Source organism: Motacilla alba, chromosome 12 (genome assembly GCF_015832195.1).
Source record: "Motacilla alba alba isolate MOTALB_02 chromosome 12, Motacilla_alba_V1.0_pri, whole genome shotgun sequence".
Taxonomy (NCBI): Eukaryota; Metazoa; Chordata; class Aves; order Passeriformes; family Motacillidae; genus Motacilla; species Motacilla alba.
This window is the reverse complement of record NC_052027.1, coordinates 13716179-13739290: the sequence shown is the minus strand read 5'-3', so window position 1 is coordinate 13739290 and position 23112 is coordinate 13716179. Positions and strand designations below refer to the sequence as shown.

General features: G+C 38.1%; 1 protein-coding gene across 3 annotated transcripts in view; it reads left to right on the top strand.

The window, feature by feature from the left end:
• Positions 1–466: 466 nt before the first annotated feature.
• Positions 467–23112, top strand: part of CACNA2D3 (calcium voltage-gated channel auxiliary subunit alpha2delta 3) — a 394439-nt gene continuing 371793 nt past the window's right edge. For 2 of the 3 annotated variants that reach the window (XM_038149689.1, XM_038149687.1), the window contains exons 1-2: positions 468–1914; positions 2528–2609. In XM_038149689.1, coding sequence (XP_038005617.1) covers positions 1796–1914; positions 2528–2609 — 201 coding nt within the window. In that variant the 5' untranslated portion in view covers positions 468–1795. Of the gene's footprint in view, positions 1915–2527; positions 2610–23112 lie in introns of all 3 variants that reach the window. The other variant, XR_005258491.1, reaches the window with a different exon arrangement.

Here is a 23112-nt window from a genome sequence, read left to right as displayed (position 1 = left end):
TCTATTTACTGTTTGTGGTGGGGATGGCTGGTGGGTGGTGAAACTTGCAGGGTGCTGTGCTACTCTGTTCTGCACAGTTCCCCTGTTAGTCTTTCTATCTTTAAACTTCTCATTTCTTCTGAGAGCTTTTGTCAGCTAGATATTGAATAGAGGTTTTGATATTTAAAGCAAACTGTTCAGCGCTCTTAGAGATGTTAATGTGGAAAGAAATACAGGTACTGCATGTCGAGCTTCAAGACAGAAAACGTTAAGATAAGACCAGCGTACAAAGGCAGGGAGAATGTTTTGAGGTGTTAATTCTAACTACAGAGGGAAGAAACTAGAATTCTGGAGCGGGCACTGGAGCTATATTGTAGGATGCAAGGATGACTCAGCCCGTGCTCAGATCATGGTCTTGCCATACTTGTTTACATTTAAAGTTCAGTTGCTATTTTAAGTCTGCGCATTTAGGGGAGAAGAAGGTGAGAAAAAAGCAGAGGGAGAAGAATAAAAGCAAAAGGAGGGAGGGTAGATTTTAAAATGCAACAACAACAAAAATACCTGGACCAATCCCTCCTGCTCCGTACGCTGCTCTCTCAGTGGAAGAGCTTGTAATCCTATATTTGCTATATCAAGAGGATTCTTCTATGAGCACAAATTAATAATTTATTCATAGGCTGGAGTCAGCCCGCATTGATTTACTTATGCTGCATTTCTTTTCATTCATAAGCCTTTGCTGGTCCCGAGCTCTCGGAGAGTGACTCGCTGCAGTGCTCCGGCGTGGGAGGAAGCAGCAAACGCGCCTTTATGCACAAGGACGTGCTCCCTACGACTCGATTAAATGTGCGAGCCTGAGCGACAGCCGGGGCTCGCTCCGGGAAGCCGCCGCTGCCGCTGCCGGGCGATGCTCCCCGGGCAGGGAGCGCCGCTCTGCTCCCCGCTCTGCCGCCGCGATGCTCCGGGCACCGCACGGCGCTGAGCTGCCAGCAGCCTTCGCCTCGCCGGGCTGTGTGACAGACAGGTGCTTGTCACGCAGCCGTGCCCTGCCTGAATCGCTCTCCGGTGGGTGTGCACGGCCCCACGCCCCCGCCCCTGCCAGCCCTGCCGAGCCCTCCCAAGCTCAGCCCCCGGCAATGTGCGGCGCTCTCTTCTCGCCTTCCTGGAAGGGCTCAACTACACTTTCAGCTCCTCCAGACTTTCTCTGCTTTCGCCGTACCCTCCCTCCGGTGCAGCTCCTCCTGTGCCTGCCTCTGTCTCGGCGCTATCCCGTTAAAAGGCTGCTGCTCCTGCTCCGCTGAACCAATGCTCTGCCTGCCTTGATCTGGGATGAAGGCTGGAGGTTATCGGCGAGGGAAGGGAGAACTCTAGGCAGCTTTCCATTTGCAAAGTGAGCAGTAATTGCAAGAAGACAGCCTCCCCAGCTGGAATCAATAGTCTGCTTTCTTGCTGCTAAGGGCACTTTGGAGCGGCAGTAGGTCACTGAAGTAACTTCAGCACACTGCTGACTGCGGAGTTGTAAAGAACTACATGCAAGTGGCTGCAGTAGTGCTGGAAAACGCTTTGCTGTTACCAGGGACACAATAGTTTTCAAGTCATTAGAGCTTCGATTCGGGTCCGCTCCTTTCATTGCACAGAGAGGGTCATTCTTTGGAGGAATGAGGATGGAACTGTGAATATTTCTTTTCCGGTGTTCCAGTGTCCCCTTCTGGGGGGGGTAAGAGTGGGGGAAAAGAAGCTTTTAGAAGCAAACCCCCACTGCTGCTGAACTCAGCTTCACTTGAATTTCCCCAAACCTTTCCAGGCACAGAGAGGCACAATGCCAGTGAACCTGAATCTTCTTCGGGCTTCTGGGGGTTTTTTCTTTATCTTCTGGACAGCTTTTAACACAGCCTTAGTGGATGTGGTTGGATCGGAGCAGCAGATCCCCTTGTCAGTGTAAGTGCTTTCATGCTATTTCTCTCAGGACCATGTTCAAGGATGAGAACTTGGCTGCTCAAGTTCTCCTGTTTTTGTATTGCAGATATTTGGCTGTTCCAGGGCACCTTTGCTCCTCTGTCAGCTGTGTTTAAAGTGGTTGTCTCCAAGGTGCTTGGCACTACTTTGATTTTATTGTAGGAGCATGTGTTGGTGGAGTATGTGGCCACTGAGTTTTAAATGCTTGCATTTACTGAAATTGATGCTGTTAACACTTTCTCATGTGGGAATTTATCATTTAGAACTGTTTTGCCCTTTTATCTGCAATTTTCCTTTCAATGGATATATGTCATGTTGCGCCAAAGCATGTTTCTGTACAAGTTAATTCCTTAAATTTTAATGCCTCAGGTTGGTAGTTTGATATCAGAGGCCTTACCTTAGCACAGGGTCTAGTTTGTGCTTATACTTGTACAGCTTCACTGATCTTTTGCTGTGCTTAGGTTCCTTAGTGAGCTCTCTAATGCAAAATTGCTCGGATCCTTCCGAGTGCAGCTGAAGCTGTTACAGTCTCTGTTGCTAGCTCTGACATGTGTATTACATTTCTTCCTGTCTCTTTTTTTTTTTTTCTTCACAGTGTAAAGCTCTGGGCCTCAGCGTTTGGTGGAGAGATCAAATCTATTGCAGCCAAATACTCAGGTTCCCAGCTCCTACAGAAGGTAAGGATTTCTTTGGTTGTAATAAGGAAGGTTTTAACAGAGAAAATGGAGGCAGATTTAATTTTTTAAATGAACAGGAAAGCAGTGCTGTGCATGCTTTTGTCCAAGATCTATTTTTGTATTGCATACTAGTCCCTGATGACTCTTTGCATTGCACTGCACTATCTGTAGAGTCCTTGCTTAACCTGATATTTTTCTGTTGGAATGACTCTTTTTTTTTTTTTTTTCCATTGGAAAGTAAACTCCAACACTTATTTCTTGTAGCCTAGGCTTCAGCCCAGGTTGCGGGTGTTTAGTCTGGTTGCTGCATTGTGATGATGATGATGATGTTTCTGTGCAGAAACAGCTGTTTCTTATGAAAGATGCTAACTTCATTGAAGGAGCAGAATTAGTGCATATTGTATTATTTTCACCCGGGGCTCTATGTACACAATGCACTGTATCAGGAGAAGGCGGCTGCACTGTTGTTTGTCATCTCTGCAGTTTTTACAATGCCATTATTCCCCCAATCATCTCAACCCAGTGCTGAGATGTATTACATCATTACAGATAAGAGGAATGAATGTGGTTATCTTCTTGCTCAGCTGCACAGCTGGGTAATAAGGTGGTGAAGTATAGGAAAAACTTGAGAAATTGGTATAAGTCTACATAATTGGGACACAGGGTAATGAAAAAGCAGATTTGAGTATTAGGTATATATCAAGGGCTCTATTTAATTTAAATATGCAACCTATAGTAAACTTCTATATTGTGGACAGTTTATTTTTATAACAGTTGCAAAAAAATGACAGACTAAGGGATATGTTAGACTGAGACTGCTATTTTGGGGCATTTAACATATGATTCTCAAAATGCAATATGTAAATGGAAAAACATTGAGGTATTCACTGATCAAAACCACTCCTTCGACCCATATATTAAATTTCTGCTGAATTTGTGTAGGCATGATTTTTAGTTCTGAGTAACACTAATTTTATTTTTTGTCTGATTGTGAAGGAAATTATTCCTTGAGCTTTTAGCATTTATTTCGAAAGGCTTATATATGTGTGAAATTATATAACAGTACGTGCAGCAGCTGAAATAAAAAGCTTGTGCCATCCTTGAAAATGAAAGCTACTGGCTTTAGTAATTACTAAAGACATATGAGTTCTTTAGGAGCTTGCCTTTTCAGATTTGTGTACCCAGGACTGTAAAACATGAATTTCACTAAGTGAAAATACTGAGCTATTAAGAACAAAAATATTTGCGGTCTCTTACTGTCTTTCAAGGCCTTTAAATAGGCAAACTTTGATTTTATTATGAGAATCTAGACGCTCAATATTTATTATACTTCCAGCTCACATTCTTTAAAGTCTGTGTAGTCTTGCATTGTCGCTGTTTTTTATGAACACCTTAAATTCATAAAGCAGATGGAGATTTCATTTTTGATTAGTTTGTAATCAAGTATTATTAAAAAGATTATTTTATTGGGCCATAACAAACAAATATCTTTATTTAACTTTGGAGCTCTTCCATGTGCAGCCATTTCTGCGCAAAAATGGCTTTAGAAATGAAATCTGCCCAATCCTGAGGCCAACGTTTGCTAGGAGAATATGGAACGTACCGTGTGTGGCAATCATGCTAAAACCCACAAAGAGTCAGTCAGTGTGGAATCCTTAATCCTCCTTCTCTTCCTCATAGTGCATGCTGCTGTCATCCCTTCTGGGATGTATTTTTTCTCTCTGAAGTAGCAAGACTGGTTCCTATTGGTTGTTATAATTGTAGGTAATTGGAAGCTATTCATTTTACCTTTTCATCAGCATCCTTTCTGTTTCACTAACCAGTCTGTGCTCCTGTTTTTGAAGGTGGACAGTTTGTGTTCTTTCAAAGCTATTTTTTTTTCTTGCTTATATTTCCTTATTTAATGAAAGAGAAAAGAAAAAACACAGGTTTGGCAGGTATTTAGAGCATTTCTATTCCTCTGTATCATGTATTGGTTTTTCTTTTTTTTCTTCCTTCTGGTTTCAGTAGTTTTTATAAGATGTCTGTTGCTTTTTCTTTTATTTACAATTCCAAAATGTCTCTGTCCATTTAAGCTTGCTGTATCCTGGTGTTGATTGTGGCAAATGAGCCTGGATGACAGATGACTTTAGCATGTATTTTTTTGTATGGTTTTAAAGTATATTTTTTCTGTAAGCTTGTGTGAATAGAAACATACCAAACTTCAAGGTTTGCAAGTATTTTCAACATGCAAAGTCAGTGAAAGAGGTTGTCACAGCAGTTAAGGAGGTAATAGCACAGGAGGGCTTGAAGTACAAATGACTTTTTTTCCCACCCCCTCTCTCCCCACTAGCCAGGCATCAAGAATATGTTTGGTATTTAGTGTGAGCTCTGGGTGATCAGAATCCATGCCATTTTAAAGTCAAGATTCCACTTTTAGAAGCAGTGAGACTTCTGATATTACCAGAGGAGCCCACATTTCCTGATTATGAATTAAGCATCCTTAAACAAGTGAAGATATAAAATGTGTGTATGATTATGGATCTGGACAGTATAGATTCCTCAACTGTCAACGGCTTTGGAGTGCCATTTAGCTTAATACAGGCTTGCTAAATGAAAAATTAATGTAAAGGTTACTTGATTCATTCTGTCAGCACACACAGTGAGTGCTGCTTTCAAAGGGATGCGCTCACAGTTGAGGCGTGATTGACAGTCCCTGCTGCCCAAATGTTTTCCACGTTGAGTCATTTGACCCACACTAAAATTTCATTGAGCAAATTAATTCGTGTGAGATACTCAGTAAAGAATATTTTTGCCAGTTTACAGTTGTGAATATTGATGGGGTTATTGCAATTCTTAAGGTCTTGCTGTACTGTGAACATCAAATACATGACCAGCACTGATGTCCTCTTGAGTTTGTAAAAGATGTATAAGGATATTTAGTTGCTTTTTGAAATTATATTTTTAAATCCACTGCTTCCCATATCTTAATTGAATGTTTCATTATTTTATGCCATTATGATAATCTTATCCAAGTATTTTTTTATGCCTCCTAAAAGTATCTGGGATGCATGACTTTTCCCAAAACTGACTTTAGATGAATACAGATGCTTCAAATTGCTTGGAAAATAATAGTTCAGTAAGTAATTTCAGAATTATGATGAGGTTCTAAACAAAATTAGCACTTAAAAAATGTTCTACTCCTTGCTTTCAAAGAGCTGGAACACCACTAAATGTAAAAGAAAACATCCACTAGCAAACAGGACTGTATTATTCCTAATATGTCTGGTTTCCAGAGGCTTTACAGTTGTCATATAGATTTGGAGAGACTCCTTGATGCTGTAGAGATGTTCATACTCTTCACTTAGCACATACTACTGGGGCCTAAGAATTAATATTTTCTCTTAGGTGTTGTTTCTTTTTCCTTAGACTGTCAAAAGACATCTGCCTTATTTGAATCCTGACATTTTTGATTTTTTTTTCTTTTGTAAACACCCTGAGTTTTGTGGGTCCTGTACTGAATGTGGGAGTGTAGTCCACTGGCAAAGCCAGGCTTCAAATATGGGATACAAAGCAAGGGTTAGGTGCCAGGAACATATTCACTTCTGCTGCTGCAATTAGAGTTTTGGAAAACAGGCTTTGGGGAATGCTGCTGTAATACAGTAAAGCTCTTAAATCAGTGCAGTGTGTGTTTGTGTGAAAGTGCAGTGTGATCTGTGCTTTCTCAGGTTCCTTTTGATGAGGCTCTTTAAAAAAATATTCTGAGCTCTGACAGTTCCTAATTTCCTTTTGAATTGTCAATATTATTTATTGCAAATGTAGGAATGGTGAAAATACCCTTAATTTCTTGGTCTTTCCGCCAGGGTTTGTTCCTGACTTGTTTCAGGCTCCCTGAGATTTTCCTTATGTAAGTTGTCTGCTGGAGCCCTCAGTGTTATGTAAGCACTGCCTGCCTGGTCTGAAGCAGGCTGGAGTCTGCATCTGCCTGCTCCTTTCAACAAATCCTTCATTGTGTTGGGAGTTCTCAAATCATTGTTTTCTCAGAGCAGGTTTTTCAGTCAGGAGAGCATTCCTGTTTTTAAGGATGCAGAATTGCATTTTATCTCCTTGACTAGGATGGGGTGCTGTACCTTAGCAGTTCCTTGCAACTGTGGAAAATGTCAGTGCAAAATTAATATAACGGGGTGATTTAGATCAATTAGCATTCAGCTGGTGGATCTGATTCATACAGTACATCTATCTTTAGTTTAAATTGTATAATAGGAACTTAAATTCTTAGGCAAGTTTAGTGCAATCATCTTGACATTAATTGCCTTTCTTTTATTCAGCCTTATGTTGGTTTTTGGTTTTTGTAGGCTCTTTCTTTGCTTGAGACACTGCAACTGCTGCTTGGAAGGAAGGGTCAAGTAGGACTGAGACCTGCAGGTTAAAGGATAGGCATGGACTGACATTTTGGATGTCAATTTAAACTTTTGCCAGTTGAGCAATTCTAAAACAGGAAAAAAAAAAAAAGGAAAAATTATCAATAAAATCTGTAGACATATGGCTGTGAATCAAAAAATACAAAAACCCCATCAAAGGAAATACCACCACCCCTAAAGCCCAAAAACCAAACCAACAGCAACAACCCTTCTCCCCACCCATCAAATCTGACACCTATCCCAAAGCCCAAATTCAAAACCCCACCAGCCAAGTAAATGGTGTAGAGCTTACCAAAAACTGTACTCAGAGCTAATTCATTATAATTTGGACTCCTGAAGTCTGGTTCATGTAAAATGTCTCTTAGCACTGACTTAAAATCAAACCTTAGAAAATAAAAGAAATATACACCTGAGAGTCTTACACCAGTGTAATTCTGTTGATTAATGCAAATGATGTTTTGGAACTTGAAGAACTTGAATCTCCATACCCTTTAATTCCTAAAGATCTTTGGGCTACATGAACAATGAGATTCTTCTCCATGCCAAATTAGGTACAGAACATTTCAGTGTGCTTTGAAGTATTTAGTGTTATCTTCAGCCATAAAGGTGTAAATTTTTCTGGATAGATATTTTAACTTTGGTCAAGAATAAAAGAAATCAAACACATTGTTATGCTACTAATGTATTTGGTGAGAAAACCTGGTGAGTTCCATGCTAATTTTCAGACAGTATGTTGATCTGTAGAGGAAAGGATTAGTCTTATCAAACTTTGAATACTTTCTTATTTGTCTCCATAACAAAAAAAACCCTTGACCTTCTTTTTCTGTAATAAAGTTCTGCCTTTTCTGGAAGTATTGGAAAATTTTCTTTCTGTTCTGTGAAGTTAGAACTGCACCTTGAATGATCTGTGATTTGTACTCTCCTTTCCTGTTTGACTGTTATGGTGAGAGTAATAATTTTTTGGTGTTGATTTTAAAATGTAGTCAAATCAGCTTGAATATCAAACATCATGTTTTAGATTTCACTTGGTCTAAAAGGGAAGGCATGCTGAATTAATGTTTTGCTTCCCTCAGCGCTCTCTATTTTGCAGTATGTTCTGTGTCTTTCTGGGTTTGAGTGTTATCCTCTTGTGTTATTGAAAGTAGAAAAGTGGTATTGTTAGTATGTAAGAGGAATATGAGATGGTTTTAGTAAGTTCATGATAAATGCATTACACTTCTTTTAATGTCTTTTAATATGGAAATTATTGAGCAGACAATCCAACTGGAAAACATTAGATCTTGAAAGGAAGAGAATGCTAATTCCCTTGTTTAATGCATTTATGGTTGTTTGTTTTCACATCCTGTATTGGAAAATGCTTACGTTTCAAGGTTAAAGGAGCTGCTCTCCATGCAAATTATCTTGGCAGTGAAGGTATGTAGAGCGTGAGTAGATGCTGTATTGTAGTGGTGATTCACTCTTAAGTAGCTGCTAATCAATACTCCACACTTTCAAATGTCATTACTGTTCTGTAGGGGACAGTTTTGTGTTGCTGATAATAAGTCTGAACACATTTTACAACACAAATTATATATTGATAGGATAGATGGTATTTTACTTTCTGTAGAAGCTTCACTGACAGGTTTTAATGAAATAATTAAATTAATTTGTAGTTCTTGTGGAGTTCCATTTTGCTTTTTTTTACAATTTTTTTTGCAAAAATTGCATGGATGTTTTTATGATCCTGTTTAGCATCTGCTAAGTTAATTTGTGTAAAGCTGTTGTACTTTCTTAGAGTGTGGGATAAAATATTTGCAAGTATTGTATTTAAAAAAGAAGTCTTCACAAAACCACTTCTTTTAAAATCATAGTTGGCAAGAAGTTGATAAGGGTGTTGGTAGCCTTTCCAGAGGTGATTAAATCCAGAGACACATAATCACTGAAAATATCCTGCCCTCAGGTCTGCCAGGACCTTCCAGGTGAAGTTACCCATGTAAGAGATGAGAACCAGTACTCTGGTTTTAAAGACAACGATATAAGACATGAGGGGATTGTGACTGCTCAAGACACTCCTTCACATAGGAGTATACAGATTCAGCATACCAAAAAAGGGCAATATAAATTTGTTCTCCACATCCACGGCAGATGTACAAGAACTGGTCTTTAAACACAAGAATTAATTAATTTTTTGCTACTATCAATCTATTTGTTAAATTTTTTTAAATTTTTTTTTTTTTTACTGAGGGAAAACCCTAGAATAGTGTGGAACTCTTGAAGGTTGGCTGCTGAGACCAGTCCTGGCCATTATGTAGACTTTGTTGAACTGCCTGATATTAGGAAGATGAGCTACATCCTTTATTTTGGACTATCATCAATTACAGTAATTGTATTTCTTCTTTGATGTCTGTATCTATGTGCTATTAATCTTTGTGTTTATATCTCCTTAAGGCATAGCTGGGGTGTCCTTCACTTTTCAGAGCAGAAGCAAGTCATAAATACAGTTGTCAGTGCTGTACAGGGTAGCCAGGTAGACAGGCTGGATGAGACTTACTGGTTTCCCCCCCTCTTTTAAGCACACAAACAAATGATCTTATTTTAATATCTTTTTATTAGATATTAAAAAGATCATTTTAATGATCTTTTATGTCAGCTATAATAGAATAAATGTTTTCAAAAAAGATGTGGACTGCTCATATAATCTCTTGTTGGGCTTCAGGTCTGACAACCATGTGCTAAGGTATCAGCAGAGTGAGAGCTTTTCAAGTGTTCCTGTGTGTTCTTGTGTTGAATGTAACTATGAAGTCCACAATGGAACTTGAGTGGGGCTTGTAAGACTCTGAGATGTTCCAGGGAGAAGGAAGGAAATGATCAGATATAAACTCCTGGTTGATTCCTTATGTACCTGCCACAGGTTCTAGTGCTTTGTTATCAACAATTGATACTTGTTAAAGTTTGTTCTTCACTGCTGTTATTCTTGAGAAGAATTTTCCTGAAGAAGTACCTGCACTGAAGTTTTGCCTCTTTGGGTGGAGCCTGGTAGGTTGATTGGATGGAGTCTTCAAAGCATCTAGGTTCTTGTAGTGATTCTTCATCAAAAGGGTTTGACAAGTGTTTCTTCTAACCATGTTTTCTATCTGTCAAGATTCCTGAAAGAACTGGAAAGAGTTAAACCAATGCATTTCACTGTGGTGATTAAAAAAAATTATAAAATCTTAGAAGGTGTTTTCTTTGTCAAAGTACCTGCTCCTACTGGTGTGTTTTGCTTTTACTTTTCTTAACTTGACATGCTTCATTGTTGTCTTTTTTTCTCTCCCTGTCTCTTTCTGAACCACCTTATTTATCTTTCATTTTAATCTTTCAGTTTTTAAATGGGCATGTTTTCTAGCGAGAAATGTTTTCTTCTGAGCCTGATGCCAAATGTTTTGCATACATAATTTTATAGTACAGGAGGCACTTAGAGATAGTTATTTCTATTTATCTAGATTGTGATCTTAGCGCTCCAAAGTTAAGGAAGTAAAAGATGAAGGAAAAAATTGTTCTCAGGTCCATTAACAAACCAAACTATAATGTGGCCTAATCTACATCATACAATTGGTGATATAAAGTGAGAAATGTGTGTGTATAATTCATTCAGAATATCAGGGTTTAATGCACGGATCCTGTGGATTGTTGATTAGTCAAGTTTCTCATATCTATCAGTGAGAGTAATTTCCTTGAAACATTCCTCTCAGTTTTTAGGAAAGGGTGGAAGAGCTTCTAATAGCCTCATAAGATGTTTTTCCTTGGTGCTTTCAAAATGTGGATTTGACAGGCTTCCCTGAGTTTTGTGCAGGTGACGGATTATATGTCCTGTTGATACCATTCCTTTACAATGTGCAAGTTGAGTAGATTTCTTTTGCTTAATGTTTTTCTGACTATAGTGATATTGAATTTAAAAATTCTAATTATACTCTAGGAATTGAGACTTTTGTGTTTGACACTAATGACTCCACAAAACTGGTTCTGGAAACCAACACTCATCACCCCCTCTATACAAAGTCTTCCTGTCTTCCACTGTGGAGCTCTGTTTTTCATTATTTCTGGACATACGGAATAATGAATTTTGGAACAGGATTTAGAAGGTCTTTTAACTCTGATTCCTATTCAAAGCGGGGTCAAAGCTAAAATCAGTGCATATTTCATGGGTCTTTGAGTCTGATCTTCAAAATCTTCAAGGGCAGCAGTACCACAACCTCTTTGGTTCCAATGCTTGTCTTTAGTCTGGACGAGAAGTTACTTGAGCTGGAACTTCCTATTTCAACCTGGCTCCCGAGTGTCACTTCTGTCTCCCTAAACATTGTTGGTTCATTGTCTTTGTAATCTACTGGAGGGCATGGAAATGTTCAGCACTTTGTCATGGCAGGCACCCCTGAGGTCCCAGTCATACACAGCATTATGGAATTCTTCAGTTGCTTCAACAGGTCTCAACACTTTTTCTGACCTATTATTTTTAAATACTTCTCAGTAGCCTTATAGACTCTTAAAGCTCTCTGAGCTCTCTGCTGTTTGATATTCAGGTGGGTTTTTTACCACTCACAATAGGCATATGTAACTGTTCTCATAATTAGGAACTCTCAAGAGTAATTTTCACTTAGCTGATTGCATGAATAGGAGAAGACTTTTTAATTTGTCGTGGTAACACAGGAATTTATTTTCTAATCTAGGGCTAAGTCAAGCCATTTAGCTCCCAGTTGCTTTAGCAGCCATTTCTTTTACTATCTTTATCCCCCCCACTATCTTAAGTGAACTTAGTGTTGTACAGAAAGAGTCTGTCAGCTGGCAGAAGGTTTTATGTCTTATTGTCTATTTTTACTTTATTCTACAGTAGCTGTCAAGGGATTTCTTTGTGCTTTTATACACAAACAAGGATTTTACTTGTTTTCAAAAAGCGGGATTCAAAATTATGCAGTCATAATATCTGTAGCCTGTTAGGTAACAGCACAGTGAAAATGCTGTTTGGAATGCATTATGAAAACTCTGGTCAGGGCCCCAGCATGCAGTGTTCCTATTGTTCCTTCAGGTCCCATTTTAATACTTGACTATTCAATATACTTTGAAGATTTTGTGTCAAGCTATCTAAAATTGCTAACTTTCAAAAGAAACACAAAAAATCTACATACTATGGGTATTAAAATTTGATGTGTTGGGAACACATCATTGGCCACAAAATTAGATAATTATCTTCTAAAGTAACAAAGCTTCAGAGATAAAAAGCAGGAACATTCAAACTTTGGCTTTACCTTGAAGCTAAATGTCTATCATCTTCTGACAGCTGTATGAAATGTATGAGTACTGAGCTGTTTGGCCATGATGCTATCGTATTACATTAATAGCAATTTTCACTGATAATGAAAACTGGTAGGAGGCTAAGAGCAAAGCTTTAGATTATGACTTGCAGCCATTGACTATCTGCATCCAGCAGATTTATTACCCCCTATGCACATTGTGCCTTTTATAATGTTTTCTGCCATTTCTTCATCAAAGTACAACAAGAATGATATTATAGATGGCATGAAAGAGAAAAAATCTGGGTATTCACTTCACATTTCAGACATACACTCGTTACAAACCGCAATGCAGCTTTACTGTAAAAGTAGGGATAAATTCTAGCATCCCCCATGAAACCTTTGAGAGGGAGAAGAGTGTGAATGAAAGAAAACTGGAGAATTTCTGTTGGTCAACAGTAATTTTCTACGTATAGACATATCTGCCTTTTATCCTGGGGCTGTGATAGCCATTTCTTGATGGTCTACTTAAGTGCTCTAATCCTGGTGGCCAAAACTCAGTGCAGTCCTTAAGCACAATGTTAATTTAACCTGTAATGTCACACAGGCAAATCTGGTGCACGCAGTGGCGGTACGATTTCATGGAGAGCGCCAGAAACCTTAAATTGAAAATTAAAACTACCAGTGTAACTCCCCTCTCTCCCCATCTAGAGGCATCTTTCCCCAATTCTCTGTACAAAATGGGCCTAGTAATAATTTTTTTGCCCTCAAATTTTAAAACTTTGATATTAGAATTAGAGGCAATTCTTCTTTATAGAGAGTTTAGTAAATAGAGAGAATTGGCTGGTGAAGAACACCCTTAGCATATGGATGTGGAAACAGAGGGAAGTGGAATGGAATGGATCAACTCTGAGAGCTACAAGGCATTAATTTTAACACACTATTTAAATATAACTGCTTGCATTACTGAAAAAATAAATGGTTTCCCGTAACAGTCCTGGATATCTACAAAATTGATAAAAACTCGCTTTTTCCTGTTGTTGATATTTGGTGTCTGTAGCTGGCAATAAATCTCCATATGGCATTGCACTGGCAAGTGAGATTGAACCTTTTTCGTCAGAGGATGAATCCCTGCGGTGCTTTGAATACGAGGTGATGTGCTCTGCTGATATCAGAAAGTAATCTGCAAATTTGCAAACATTTTCTTCTTTCCCTTATAATTTTTCCATGCTGATATTTCTTTCTTATTATCCATTTTCCACATAACTATAGTTGTGCACTACTTTTCCCTGTCTAGATCCTTCAGACCTTTTCTGACCTATTCTGGTTTTATTCCAAGTAACAAGACTCTCATTAGAGTCAAATTCCCAATTGTTAAATGCTGCTAAATTGGGAATTGGGCAATATTATTTATTATTTTATGAGTGTCTGATTATTTCCGTCTACATTTCAATAACCATAGAAATTTATTTTCATGCATTCTTTGTCGCTCTGTCCTTCTCTTTACTCCCACTTGTTTATAGCCATTGCTTTTTTCCTTTGGAAATTTTTGCCATTAATTTAATTTTTCTAAAAGTTCCTTTAGTGCCTGCAATCACAATACTGCAGTAAGCATCTGGTCACCTGACAAGATGATGCAGAAATAAAATGAGTAATAGCTCGGTAATGCTTTTATATCTAAGAATGGGGGAAGGTTTTGCAAATAAAGCTGTTTTTCTTAAAATATTTTCATTAAATTATGAAGCATGAACTCTTAAAAGGAGGAATAAATAGATTAGGATCTATTGGTGCACTTTCTACGTTGTGAATGTCATTGGAAAGAGAAGATGGGGGTTATTTCCCCAGTGACAGCCAGTATACTTTGCTGTGCATTGGATGGCATGTGCAGGAAATGGGGTGGGAGGGACAGAATTTCCTCCAAAACCAAAGGGAAATTCTGTCATGGAAGAGGAGGCAAGTTTTGCAGAAAGGAGTCAGCACCAGGAGGCTGCTGCAGGCTCAAAAAACAGCCAAAGGTGAGAACAGGGACACGTAAAGGTAGCAAAATGAAGAGGAATGGAACACATTGAGAGCAAAGAAGCAGAACGAAGAATGTTGGTTTCTTCTCTGTATTTTAAGACAATTGGAGAATAAATATGTTTTTATGAAATGCAGGCAATATCTGTGTTCTGGTGATTATTTTTGACAAATCTATTAAATAAAATGCTATAAATATATTAAGTCATAGAAGTTTAAGCTTACTTTTTTGCACAAGTATGACATGATTTAAAACTTTAGCCAAGAACTGAAAATAAGAAGAAATTATATGCTAAGAAATGTAAATTTCAATTCAGGAAAGGCATCTGAAATTAAACTGGATTTAGTAGTGATGTAATTCTGACGTTCGTATTTTGCTTCTCAGATGCTTAAAACTGGAATGCTTAAACACTTAAAAAAATTCTAGTTTGCTTTGCTGAAGTGCTTTATTCTGTACAACCCCATTTTAATAGGAACATAGTTCAGCTACCTTCATATATTGGCAGTGGTCCTGTCCAGTCCACCTTAAGCACAATATTAATGTAGATATATATTTGTTCAGTAGAACTTCCTCAGCATTGCAAGATGTCTAGGGAATTTTGTCTGAAAAAGGATGGCAGAACACAGCATTATATGAGGGACTGGGACCCATACTTATGTGTTGGAATAATTCAAATGTTAGTGTATAGTATTATTCATCTAGACCATATTTATCTGATTGCATGCTGCTTATTTATCTAGGTTTATAAATATACAGGAGTTGAATTACTGAAAGCTCTAATTATTCTGAGCATAATTTGTCAGACAAAACCAGCTGCTAACTCAGCTCTTCTCAAGAATCTTCAGTAAAATGCACAACCTAAATAATCATGTATTGAAAAGTACAGAATTCCCATTCTTCACACAAATCCTCTCTGCCTGTTGGGTACCTTCCTCTCCAGAGTCTAGTAAAAGCCTAGGTTTTTCTGATGTGGCTGAAAGGACAAGAAATCCAGGCAGAGTGTACTGCAGCTTGCATTGCTTGGGCTTCACTCCCAGCAAAATTTTCAACACTATTTAACCTGTAGGTTGGCAGAGATGACTCTTTCCCATCTTGGCTGAAATGTTGATATGTTCATTGTCCAGTGCAGCCATTAACCTGATTTAAATAGTATTCCTGCTTTCAAAGCCTTGAGAAAACCTGCAGTTCTGGTTTGCCCCTGACCTGGTGATGAACCTTACGCAATTCAGTTCTGAAATATCTTCTTCCATGCGGATAAAGATGTGCAAAGTCCTGCTCTCTGTCTACAGTTTAAAACAATTTGATGGCAGCTTCTGTGCAAAATGTGCTTTTGTGAGGTGTGTTTTAATAGGTGTAGTACTCTTTGTTTTGTAAGTTGGGTGGGTTTTTTTATAAAAAGGGGTCAAATATCACAGGTAGGTATAGATGAATGATCTAGTTGAACAGGTCAATTATCTGTAACTTTGCATATACAACAATGCTGTCAAAAAAGGAGAACCATCTATATGGCATTTATAGCATCTGTTTCCAAAGGCTTGAATGAGAACAAGATGTGTGCTGGATTAATGTTATTATTTCAGTCTCATTTGGAAGTAAACTAATTAGCACAACATTTGAATGCACAACAGCTCAGGGTCGATTGAGGCCAGTGCAGATGGGAGTCACTTCTCTTGTGGATGTGAGTGGCACCTCTGCAGCAGCCTTGTGCCTGAAGTGAGGTTGTTTTTGGGTAGCTTTTAATGAAAAGTTCTTGCCTAAAGTGTTGTGTACCTCAATTATTGTCAAAGAATAGCAGATTCTCTGTTGAGGGTCTAGGGCTAAAATCATCACTGCTGATGAGAAGTAAAGTAAGGAAGAAAAGTGAAGGAAAGAACTGCTGTTGACTGGCAGGTAGTTAAGCCAGAAAAAATTTCCACCTAATATCTAGGATATATGAGAAAGTCTGCATCTACTGTGACTGTGTGCTGCCTTGCAAGCCTTTAAACCAGTTCTTGGAATGCTGGATTTTGTATAAATTGTAAAAAGATTGGATCTTCAGTCCAGTAGTTTTCTTTTATATTCACAATAGTCATACACAATAATGAGACTGTTGTCTGTAATGAAACTGTATTCTCTTGGAAAAGAGGGGGAGAATGTTTGAGGGGGCAATGTTCTTCAGACTAGAAAAACATTCTGGTTTAAATATGAAGAGTAATTATAAATCTTCTTCATGGCTTCACATTAAGTCAAGCTGTAATTTATTTCACTGCAAAAGTATGTGTACTTTGCTGATTTCTACTTTTTCTCCTTGGTGGGTAGGAGGTTAGAATTGAAAGATGGCTTTTGTTTCCTTGTTTAATTGCCTAAAAGGAAGAGTGACTGGAATAGAATCCCATTTCTTGTAGAGGAACAATAAAATGAGATTCTCTCACCTCTGATTTCAAGATATGCACTTCTTAATTCTGTTCATTGCTTCCCACAGGAGCTGGCAATGCTTCTGTGACACCAACTCTTCTCTGTCCTTGTATCATGTATAAAGAATTGCTTTTTTCCCTTTTTAATGAGTGGCTTGATATACAACATGTCTTTTGCCTGAAGCATTTATTTCCATTCTCCTTTCTAATACATTTAATTTCCTTCCCCCCACAATCGCCTGTCCTTGCTTCAGACTTCTGGTATTATTTGATAATCCACTTTTTCATAATACAGTTTATTTAATTTTGTTTTCAGATTTACTCCTGTGTATTAACTTAAAAATTTTAACATATATACACATACAGTAAAGTTGTTAGTACCTTCTCAGCTCTTGGAAATACCCCAATACCTGTCTCTGAAGAAATACAAAAGCTAACCTTGATGTACATAAAATCCCTCTGGGGATGGTGACTCTGCCACTTCCCTGGGCAGCCTGTGCTAGTGCTTGGCCACCCTTTTAGTGATAAAATTTTTCCTAATATCCAATCTAAATCTCCCCTGGTGCAACTTGAGCCTGTTTCCTTTTGCCCTATCACTTGTTAACATGGACCTCTCAGTCTCTGCCAGTGTCATTTAGCCTCTTAAACGCCCCCTGTTTTTGACTGCGTTTAGTCTAGAACTTCTCCTTGGTTGTGGAATGTGATTTCGTCTGGGAAGTGTAAATTATTCTCTGCTTGTTCATTGTGCATGAAACAGCTCAAGGTCATGATTTGCTATAGTTGCACAAAGAAACTGATTTGCTTGGCTGTATCTTAATGGCAACCACCCTCATTTAAAGAGAGAGACACTCTTTATAGGATTTTACAACTGCAGGCTAAATACTGTGCTAGAAAGGGGTAACAAATAGCAATTGTGTAGTTTTATGCCTCTTTTTAAACTGCATATTCAAAATTCAATTTTTAGGACTATTTACCAGGTCCATCTTAACTTTTCTCTCACTGCTGTTGATAGATTTTACAAGGTATGTTATATATATATATATGTGTACATAACCATATGCCATCCTTAAAAACCAAAACTCCCAAAAATCTTGAAAAATTTTCTATTATATTTGACTATTATGTAGCTGTATGAAGCATTATGAGGTTTGGTAAAAGAAGCTATAGAGCCATTTGAATACACCTTATTGTATGAGATGATGAAATTTATCACTAATGAGCTACATACTGTGTTGTCTATTCTTTGTTTACTGTGTCTAAATAGTCCTTAAAAATCATATCGTAGAATTGTGATATGATTCCAAGTCTTGATAAGGATTACAGGGTAAACTTTTTTATTTTTATAACGTGGTTATCTAGGAGAACAAGAAAAAGGCTAAGAAAAAAACCACCTGTACAGATTCCTTCTCTGCCATGTGTTCATTATACATTCAAGGATTGCTCTACCTGTGCAGAGATAAAAATACCCAAGCACTGCAGCAAGATGTTGTATTGCAGGTGGTGTTTGTCCAGCCATGAAAAAAACTCTTTCTTACTCTGGTTTTCTGAAATGTGGAGAAAATGTGAACAGAGATTTACTTTGTTGTGCTACATAAGTATTAACAGTTGTTTATTCTGAATTAGAGAGGTAAAGGAGGAAGACAGTAGGTGAAGTTGGATACTGTTGTCCTAAACAAGCCAAGTCTTGTGTGGGATGTTCTAAGAGCAGGGTTTAATTGTTGTTTTTTCTTGTTTTTTTTTTTTTTGGTAAGGTACTGTCTGGATCCTTTCTTGACGTTGCAAAGAAAAAAATCCTTTCTGTATAAAAGTATCCTTTGCACCTTCCTTGCCACAAAGTTGTTGCATACTTGTAAATGAAAAATAGAAAGAATGAGAGTTAAAAATGAGCAACATCCGCAAGGACATCTGATTTGCCCAGCGCACACTGTGAATGAGATCTTAGCTTTACCTAGTTATTTTTGGTGTGTGTTTCTTTTGTTTCAGGTTTACTTTTGTTTTACCCAAAGTTTTATAAGGACAAAGTAACGATTTGCTACTTAAACCATGTACATCCAGTCCCATGTAGAAGTGGTATTTTAGTAGTGCTTGGCTACTGTTTAGAGAACTTCTTAGCCCAGAGCAGCTGCTATGTCAGGTGTTCAGGAGAAAAAAACACCAAAAAACTGAAATGCTAAAATCAGTCACTGGTATATTTTTGGGGAGGATGGGGTATAGGTATAAAAAGCTCTCACTTTGTTTGGTGCAGTTTAAACAAATTCAAAGTAAACCAGAGAATTGTTGAGGAAACTTGACTTGTGGAATCATCTTATTTCTAAGGTTGGGTGGGTAGCTGACATCAGAGGGGAAATAGTGGAAGAGAAAAGAGCAGGAAATGAAGGAGTTTGTAGGTTGGCCTGGGAGCCTGGTGTAGAGGCAGGTGTGTCATGGTGAGCGTGTCTTGCCCCAAATCTGCTGAGCTGCCTTCTGAGGAGTCCTTGCCACAAATGCTTTGTAAAGAATGTAAAGCAACTGCTCAAAGGGAAATAATTCTTGACTAAAACTTTAATAAAATTAAAGTTTTAATCAAAGGGGGATTTTTTTAATGATGTGTCCTGTAGTTTTTGATGAGTGCTATTTGAAAGTGCCTATTGTGTGTCAGACACAGAAAATTGTGTTTCTGAAGATCAGTGTTGCTTGAATACTCATTTCCTCAGCTTTTCTCTTCTGGAACTGGGAATGGCAGCCCAGTAAGACAACAGTAGGTATTTATCTCTTTGTCTAGGCATAGCTCTGTCTTCTTTTTTTTTCCTCTCACCAAAGGTAAATGTATTCCTCTTGAGAACCATTGGCTTTTAGTTACTTGGCTGGTACTAAAAGATAAACTGCAAAAGTGCCAGAGGGTATTAAATCATGCTAGGAATCTTAGTTGTACTGGCTAATAGTCCCAGCAAGGAATCTTTGGGGTACAGCTCTCAGTCTAGACAACACTTTGTCTATGAGCAGATCCTTACCTGGACTTCATTAAGTTTTTAACCTTTCCTACCTGGAATCAAATTTATGACAAACCCCCACCCCCCCCCCCCCCCCCCCCTTACTTCAGCCCTGCTTCTCTGTGGGTGAGCTGTTCCTGTATTCAGATTCCACTCTCTTATGTGTTTCTCTCATCTGGTTGGATAATAAGCAATAGATAGTTATTAACAAGCAAATTAGAACAGTTGCAATCAGGAAAAATATTGCTTTGTACACACTGATCAATATTTCATTTTCTACCATTTTATTAATCTGTTTGGGCTGCTGAGGATAATTTGCCCTTCTCCTCCAACTAGCAGATGCAAATATTCAGGCAAATGATTCCACCCTTCAGAAGGGTCTCTTTAACCAGTGCCATGTGCCAGCCAGAATTTTTAGGCAATCTATCTCAACTTTTAAATATAAACCCTTCAGCATTCCTGCTGTTGCCTAAACATTTTGTATCTATGACATATGCTTTAAAAAATAATATTGTCCTGTTTCACACAATAAACACAGGAAAAAACACCAAATCTCATTAAACTCTCTTATCTTTCTGGGATTTATTACCATTAAGAATAATTAAAACCCCTTGAGGATATTCAGTTAAGCTTTGACTCTTTGTATGCCTCTGTCCTCAGGAGTGCTGAGCCTAATGTGGGGATTTTTGGGCTCCATCTCATTTCATGTGTTATTATGGGTACTTCATTTCATCAAGTCAGGAGAAGCATTTTGATCTCCTGCGACTCTGCCACAAGGCAAGGTGTTTCTAGGAAATGTTACCTGTTACGCTGTTATAGCAGACAAAAAAAAAAAGACTTATGGGATCCATAACAAGATTTTATTAACTTGACCTATTTAGTAGTTTTTCTTACTTTTTGTGACAATTTCTGTAATAGGGATCAGAAGAAGTGTCAGTTTTTCACTGTGGAAATGGTAAAGCAATTACACACACCTTTAAGGCATTGTATTTTGAAGTTTTATGTGTAATGCAAGATTTTCTTCTAAGCTTAAAAGATGGAAGGAATTTCAGAAGTGTTTTGATAATGGTCTGGGATTTTTCAGTGGAACTTTTTTCTTGCGTTTACTGTTTTTTGTCACAGGATGGCAGCATGAGTAAGACCCTCAGAAGGTATAGCAGGGAGTCCTTTTTGATGTATTTTAAAGATTTCTACAGGGTTAGATTTGTTGAGAGAGACATCAGCTATAATTTTACATCCTAAAGACTGATTAACTAAGTTTGCAGTGCTAGTGCATCATCTTATGATCTGGAGAGCAAACTATGAAGGGATGGAGTGGATAAGCTTCTCATTTGAAAGATAAAGTTTCCATTCAGATCAGGCTTTTGAATAGAATTTACTTTTATATGTTGGCCTTTTATTTTCAAGATTAGAATCCAGGGTTCATTTTAGCATGGTTCTATATGACTTGGATTTTTTTTTCCTTTTTGTTACTGGACTAACAACTTTTTGCTTGTCAAAGTATTTCACAGAGCATATGCTTGAGGCTGGACGAAATGCCTGGATCCCTAAACCCTGATGCATCTTACCTATTAGAACTTTGTAGGCCAAACCCGTTTTTAAAATGAATTATTTGATCATGGGTTTAACCAGGTCCCGGGAAGATCTCACAAAGTGACTGGTTTTGCAAGACAACTGCTACTGCTAGACATGCCCCTGTCAAGTGCAGTGATGTGTCTCAAATATCTCATCTGGAAAAGCACCTGTTTTTCACAATAAGTGGTTCTTGAACACGTACATGTGTTCTGATTGGTACAAAATTATGGATTGATTTTTCTTGCCATCCATTGCCTTTATCCTCAAAACTCTTTCCTTAAAAAGGTAGAATACAAAAGGAAGAAACCCAACTCCTACTTGTGACCTAATGCTTTCCCATTTTCTTTCTGTTACTCAAATCGAAACTCTCCAAATTTTACAGCCTTAGTTTCCTGGGAATTATATTCTCTGATAGTTTTGTGTCCTGCTCCACTGTTATATTTAGGAGTTTTATAACTGAAGATTCAGATTTTCAATACTTGTTCCAACATTGAGAGATACAAAGAAAAATACTTTCTTACTGAAAACTCTCTGCATGGTAGACTGAATTCTTCACCCTCTTTCCATAGATTAATTCAATACAAAGATCCTAGGATGTATCTTCATGACCAAGCGCTAAGCCTTGGAAGTTTATGGCTTGGTTACAGAGAGCAGTTTGGGTTCAGATAAGAAGCAAAAAATTTCAGTCTGAAATAAATCCAGTATTAGCCATCGTATTTATACAACTTACAGCTATTAGAAGTAAATGCAGAATGGTGAGAGGCAATAGATTACTTATTTATTTTTTTTCTGTAGGAACAAGATTTGTTATTATAGGGCATTGTCAATAGAAAGGGGAATTACAAGAGGAGGGAGGATGAGGTTTGGGTGGTTCATGTGCTGATGTATCACTTGGTGTGGTTCTGACTATGTAATCTCTATTTCCCTGCAGACTTCTTTCATAGTGGGTCTTAATTTGCCACTGCAGATAATTCTGCTCTAAACCACTTAGAGTTGTCATATGCTCTCACATAATGCTATGTCAACCACAAAGCCAACGATGTCTTTGATCACTTCTGTGGTGTTTATTAGTCATTTTCCTTTCAGGAATTTCTGGGCCCTTTTGAAAGCTTCAAAGAATTCTACTCCAATCCTGCATCAAACCAAGACACCCTTCAGATGAAGAGGGCTCTGCATTATCCCTGCAGATGCCATTGGTGCTGGTTCTGAGTCTACAGAGGAGTTCATGAACAGCAGCGTAGTGCTTTTCTACTGCTGCTGGGGAGCTGAGCAAACTTCTGCTGTAGTGCTCCCAGCTGCCAGTAATTTTAGAGGCTTTAAGTATAATGCTCACAATGCAGATTTACATTTACAAATTCTATTACTTTGTCCATTTTATTCTGTGAGTGGTTCACGTCCTTCCTATTCATTTTTCTGTTCGAGTGTTATTTCAGCTCTAATTTGTTTGACATTCTTGGTAGTAGTATATTTGTATTCACAGAAAAGCATGTGAACAATTTCATCTATTGATGCTGTACAATGTGCCTATTAGATATACAAGTAGCAGTTGAATATATCCCCCGACCATTGTTAGGCCTCTTCAAATGATAATGTGCCCACGTTCCTCTGTGAGGCTGATGCAGCATAAGAATGAGTCTGCAATCTTCAAGGACTCTATGTTGTGCTAGCAGTGACCAGAAATTGAAAGCAATTACTTCCATTACTTATGCAGTGAATAGCAGGGAAGATGTGTACTTTCATTATGTTCATTAGTTGTACTTGTAGATCGCAGCCATTAGCAAACCACAGCGTTGAGTTCACCTGGCTCAGCTGGGGAGCTCATCCTGTTCCCGTGGTGGCATCATGAGCAGAAGAAGTGAAGAGTTCTGGGTCATTCTCCAGAGATTTCCACATGAAGTGTGGAATC